At 50.4% G+C, this 6,000-nt stretch overlaps 1 protein-coding gene across 1 annotated transcript in view; it reads left to right on the forward strand.

Annotated features, from left to right (window-relative positions):
* The window catches only part of LOC308128214 (inactive pancreatic lipase-related protein 1-like), a 29,023-nt gene extending 23,790 nt beyond the window's left edge, over nt 1–5,233 (forward strand). The window contains exons 9-11 of the mRNA XM_080493924.1: nt 2,010–2,124; nt 2,754–2,921; nt 5,118–5,233. Of these exons, the coding sequence (XP_080350050.1) occupies nt 2,010–2,124; nt 2,754–2,921; nt 5,118–5,181 (347 nt within the window). The 3' untranslated portion in view covers nt 5,182–5,233. The remainder of the gene's footprint in view (nt 1–2,009; nt 2,125–2,753; nt 2,922–5,117) is intronic.
* The last annotated feature ends 767 nt before the right edge of the window (nt 5,234–6,000 follow it).

Genomic DNA, 6,000 nt, shown 5'->3' on the forward strand with positions numbered 1-6,000 from the left:
TAATGATGATGTCATCACCAAGTTAGGAAGAAGCCAATAAGGAGCCCCTCATTACAATCAGGTGTGTTGGAAGTTTGGAGGAGCTAAACCTGCAGGACAGGGGACCTGGAGGACAGGGGACCTGGAGGACCGAGGTTGGACACCCCTGCACTAGATGGTCTCATCTGGCCTCCAGCATCACGCTGCCACATGTGAAACTGACTGAGACCACAGGAACTGCTGATCCAGAGGTGCTACGAAAAAGTTTTACTTTAAGAAAACCTAGGAGCCTCCAGGGGGCAGCACTGAGAACCAAGAGTTCTGTAGAAAACCTAGGAGCCTCCAGGGGGCAGCACTGAGAACCAAGAGTTCTGTAGAAAACCTAGGAGCCTCCAGGGGGCAGCACTGAGAACCAAGTCTTCTGTAGAAAACCTAGGAGCCTCCAGGGGACAGCACTGAGAACCAAGAGTTCTGTAGAAAACCTAGGAACCTCCAGGGGGCAGCACTGAGAACCCAGTGTTCTGTAGAAAACCTAGGAACCTCCAGGGGGCAGCACTGAGAACCAAGAGTTCTGTAGAAAACCTAGGAACCTCCAGGGGGCAGCACTGAGAACCAAGAGTTCTGTAGAAAACCTAGGAACCTCCAGGGGGCAGCACTGAGAACCAAGTGTTCTGTAGAAAACCTAGGAACCTCCAGGGGGCAGCACTGAGAACCAAGAGTTCTGTAGAAAACCTAGGAACCTCCAGGGGGCAGCACTGAGAACCCAGTGTTGTGTAGAAAACCTAGGAACCTCCAGGGGGCAGCACTGAGAACCAAGTGTTCTGTAGAAAACCTAGGAACCTCCAGGGGGCAGCACTGAGAACCCAGTGTTCTGTAGAAAACCTAGGAACCTCCAGGGGGCAGCACTGAGAACCAAGAGTTCTGTAGAAAACCTAGGAACCTCCAGGGGGCAGCACTGAGAACCCAGTGTTGTGTAGAAAACCTAGGAACCTCCAGGGGGCAGCACTGAGAACCAAGAGTTCTGTAGAAAACCTAGGAGCCTCCAGGGGGCAGCGTTCCAGTGTTCTGGATCAGATGGACTAACGGTCTCTAACAGACGATGGAGCTGCTTGTTAAGAAGGATTCTAGATTGAACAGGAAGCTCATGGTGGAGGGATGTGATCTCTTCTGGTTCCTGTCAGTACTTCCTGTCCATACTTCATGCCAGTACTTCATGTCAGTACTTTATGCCAGTACTTCATGTCAGTACTTTATGCCAGTACTTCATGTCAGGACTTCCTGTCAGGACTTCCTGCCAGTACTTCATGCCAGTACTTCATGTCAGTACTTTATGCCAGTACTTCATGTCAGGACTTCCTGTCAGGACTTCCTGCCAGTACTTTATGTCAGTACTTCATGTCAGTACTTCATGCCAGTACTTCATGCCAGTACTTCCTGTCAGTACTTCCTGCCAGTACTTCATGCCAGTACTTCCTCTCAGTACTTCCTGCCAGTACTTCATGTCAGTACTTTATGCCAGTACTTCATGTCAGGACTTCCTGTCAGGACTTCCTGCCAGTACTTTATGTCAGTACTTCATGCCAGTACTTCATGCCAGTACTTCATGCCAGTACTTCATGTCAGTACTTCATGCCAGTACTTCATGTCAGTACTTCCTGCCAGTACTTCCTGCCAGTACTTCATGTCAGTACTTCATGCCAGTACTTCATGCCAGTACTTCATGCCAGTACTTCCTGCCAGTACTTTATGTCAGTACTTCATGCCAGTACTTCCTGCCAGTACTCCCTGTGAGTACTCTCAGGATAATACTAACAGCATCTCTGCTGATGTACAAACAAGTAAAAGCAGAATCAATGGTCACAGATGCAGATTTCATCAAGTAGCTAATAGAATAGAAGAACTCTTATTTTGGTAGGTCGGCCGTCCTGTGGTGAGTGAAGTGATGTGCTGCTGTAGTGAACTACTCAAAGTGTCAGGGTGCACATTAGAAGCTCGGTACGGAGCTCACCCTCCTCTCACTCCTTCTGCAGGCTACAGCTTCAGAGTGAGTCTCACCCTGGACGGTCCCAGTTGGCCCAACCTGGGCTTCCTGTTCGTGGCGCTGGCAGGAGACGGTGGAACCACCGAGGAGCACCAGATCCACGTGTAAGACCCCCTGCTGTGTTCTGTGGTGCTGGCAGGAGACGGTGGAACCACCGAGGAGCACCAGATCCACGTGTAAGACCCCCTGCTGGGTTCTGTGGTGCTGGCAGGAGACGGTGGAACCACAGAGGAGCACCAGATCCACGTGTAAGACCCCCTGCTGGGTTCTGTGGAGCTGGCAGGAGACGGTGGAACCACCGAGGAGCACCAGATCCACGTGTAAGACCCCCTGCTGGGTTCTGTGGAGCTGGCAGGAGACGGTGGAACCACCGAGGAGCACCAGATCCACGTGTAAGACCCCCTGCTGGGTTCTGTGGAGCTGGCAAGAGACGGTGGAACCACCGAGGAGCACCAGATCCACGTGTAAGACCCCCTGCTGGGTTCTGTGGAGCTGAGCTGCTCCTCACACCTCCTGATGGAAACCAGAGTCGCTGCCACCCCTCTGGACCAGCTCCCCCAACTCCTGCCACCACCACCACCACCATCATCATCATCATCACCACCACCATCATCATCTTCATCATTCTCTCACACACACACACACACAGAGTGTTCAGAGCTTCCTTTGTGTCTCCATCCTGAGGTTCCTGAGTGAGGATGAGGATGATGATGATGCATGTGTCCCTCTGCAGAGGCACGCTGGTGTCAGGGCGGAGCTACGACATGCTGATGGAGGCTGAGCTGGAGGTGGGGGAAGTGAAGGAGGTGAAGTTTCGCTGGAACAACCACATCTTTAACCCCTTGAGACCAAAGTATGGAGCGATGAAGGTGGAGCTGCAGCGAGGAGAAGATAAGAGGATGTCAGTAAACTACCACACACTGTTTCCATGACAACTGAGCAGTACTGCGCAGTACTGAGCAATACTGAGCAGTATTGAGCAGTACTGAGCAGTACTGAGCAGTACTGCATCGGGTACTTCCTGTCTGGCTCATATTCTATTAGCATTACAAAAACACCTACGTTGTTCTTCACCCTTCAGTCACCAATAGTGACCTGGATCACCAATAGTGATCTGGATCACCAATAGTGAACTGGATCACCAATAGTGAGCTGGATCACCAATAGTGAACTGGATCACCAATAGTGATCTGGATCACCAATGGTGAACTGGATCACCAATAGTGAGCTGGATCACCAATAGTGAACTGGATCACCAATAGTGAACTGGATCAACAGTAGTGAGCTGGATCACCAATAGTGACCTGGATCACCAATAGTGAACTGGATCACCAATGGTGAACTGGATCACCAATAGTGACCTGGATCACCAATAGTGATCTGGATCACCAATGGTGAGCTGGATCACCAATAGTGAACTGGATCACCAATAGTGACCTGGAGTTTAGTTTCACAAACTTTACTTAGCTGCTCTGTAACGGGACCATAAACTCTGGGTTCCAGACCAAAACCCCGACTAATAAAACCTCGACTAATAAAACCCTGACTAATAAAACCCTGACTAATAAAACCCTGACTAATAAAACCCCAACTAGTAAACCCTGACTAATAAAACCCCGACTAATAAAACCCAGACTAATAAAACCCCGACTAATAAAACCCAGATTAATAAAACCCCGACTAATAAAACCCGACTAATAAAACCCCAACTAGTAAACCCTGACTAATAAAACCATGACTAATAAACCCCGGCTAATAAAACCCCAGACTAATAAAACCCCAGACTAATAAAACCCTGACTAATAAAACCCTGACTAATAAAACCCAGACTAATAAACCCCGACTAATAAAACCCCGATTAATAAAACCCCGGCTAATAAAACCCCAGACTAATAAAACCCCAGACTAATAAAACCCTGACTAATAAAACCCTGACTAATAAAACCCAGACTAATAAACCCCGACTAATAAAACCCCGATTAATAAAACCCCGGCTAATGAAACCCCAGACTAATAAAACCCCAGACTAATAAAACCCTGACTAATAAACCCCGACTAATAAAACCCCGATTAATAAAACCCGACTAATAAAACCCGACTAATAAAACCCCAACTAGTAAACCCTGACTAATAAAACCATGACTAATAAACCCCGGCTAATAAAACCCCAGACTAATAAAACCCTGACTAATAAAACCCTGACTAATAAAACCCAGACTAATAAACCCTGACTAATAAAACCCTGACTAATAAAACCCAGACTAATAAAACCCAGACTAATAAAACCCCAACTAAATAATAAAGAACAACTTCTTTTAAACTCCTAAACTGTGAGAATAAAGCCAACATGATAAATAGCCTGTGTGAGTTATTATTGACATGCTGCACTTAGAAAGGCCCAGGCTGGAGTCAGACCCATGTCCCTCCTGCTGTGAGGTTCGGTACTAACCACTACTCCACTGTGGCAGTGGGGTAGTGGTTAGCACTGCACTTAGAAAGGCCCAGGCTGGACTCAGACCCATGTCCCTCCTGCTGTGAGGTTCAGTGCTAACCACTACTCCACTGTGGCAGTGGGGTAGTGGTTAGCACTGCACTTAGAAAGGCCCAGGCTGGACTCAGACCCATGTCCCTCCTGCTGTGAGGTTCAGTGCTAACCACTACTCCACTGTGGCAGTGGTGTAGTGGTTAGCACTGCACTTAGAAAGGCCCAGGCTGGACTCAGACCCATGTCCCTCCTGCTGTGAGGTTCGGTACTAACCACTACCCCACTGTGGCAGTGGTGTAGTGGTTAGCACTGCACTTAGAAAGGCCCAGGCTGGACTCAGACCCACGTTCTGTGTACTACACACCTCAATAAAGCCTGAGGACCTGCAGAACCTCCAGCAGCCGGCTCACAGCTCTGTGCTGCCCCCTGGTGGTGAACATCTGTTGCACTCTCACGTGCTTCCAGGAGATCATTTCTGTTCTCTTGTGTGATTGTTAATGCTGACTGCTCAGCTTTCTTTCTCAGCACCGTAGTGAGAAACAATCCTGCAGAATAATACTGTTACTCACAGCGGAGTACTACTGGCTGACCTGTACCTCTGCTCCTTCCCAGCATGCTCTTCTGTGGAACGGAGAACGTGGTGGAGAACGCCGTCCAGTCTGTGCTTCTCTGTTGAACATCCACCTTCTCATTCAGGCTCTCTCAATAAAGGTGGTGCTGGTTCTGTCTGTTCAGCGTCGTCTCACTTCTTTATCTGTGATGGATGGTGTGAGGGTGAAGGTGGAGGGAGAGGTGGAGGGAGAGGTGGAGGGTGATGGTGGAGGGTGATGGTGGAGGGAGACATGGAGGGAGAGGTGGAGGGAGAGGTGGAGGGTGATGGTGGAGGGTGATGGTGGAGGGAGAGGTGGAGGGAGAGGTGGAGGGTGATGGTGGAGGGTGATGGTGGAGGGAGACATGGAGGGAGAGGTGGAGGGTGATGGTGGAGGGTGAGGTGGAGGGAGAGGTGGAGGGAGAGGTGGAGGGTGATGGTGGAGGGTGATGGTGGAGGGAGACATGGAGGGAGAGGTGGAGGGAGAGGTGGAGGGTGATGGTGGAGGGTGATGATGGAGGGAGAGGTGGAGGGTGATGATGGAGGGAGAGGTGGAGGGTGATGATGGAGGGAGACATGGAGGGAGAGGTGGAGGGAGAGGTGGAGGGAGAGGTGGAGGGTGATGGTGGAGGGTGATGGTGGAGGGTGATGGTGGAGGGAGAGGTGGAGGGAGAGGTGGAGGGTGATGGTGGAGGGTGATGGTGGAGGGAGAGGTGGAGGGAGAGGTGGAGGGTGATGGTGGAGGGAGACATGGAGGGAGAGGTGGAGGGAGAGGTGGAGGGTGATGGTGGAGGGTGATGATGGAGGGAGAGCTGGAGGGTGATGGTGGAGGGTGATGGTGGAGGGAGACATGGAGGGAGAGGTGGAGGGTGATGGTGGAGGGTGATGGTGGAGGGAGACATGGAG

This window comes from Lipophrys pholis, assembly GCF_963383615.2.
Source record: "Lipophrys pholis genome assembly, contig: SCAFFOLD_28, whole genome shotgun sequence".
NCBI lineage: Eukaryota > Metazoa > Chordata > Actinopteri > Blenniiformes > Blenniidae > Lipophrys > Lipophrys pholis.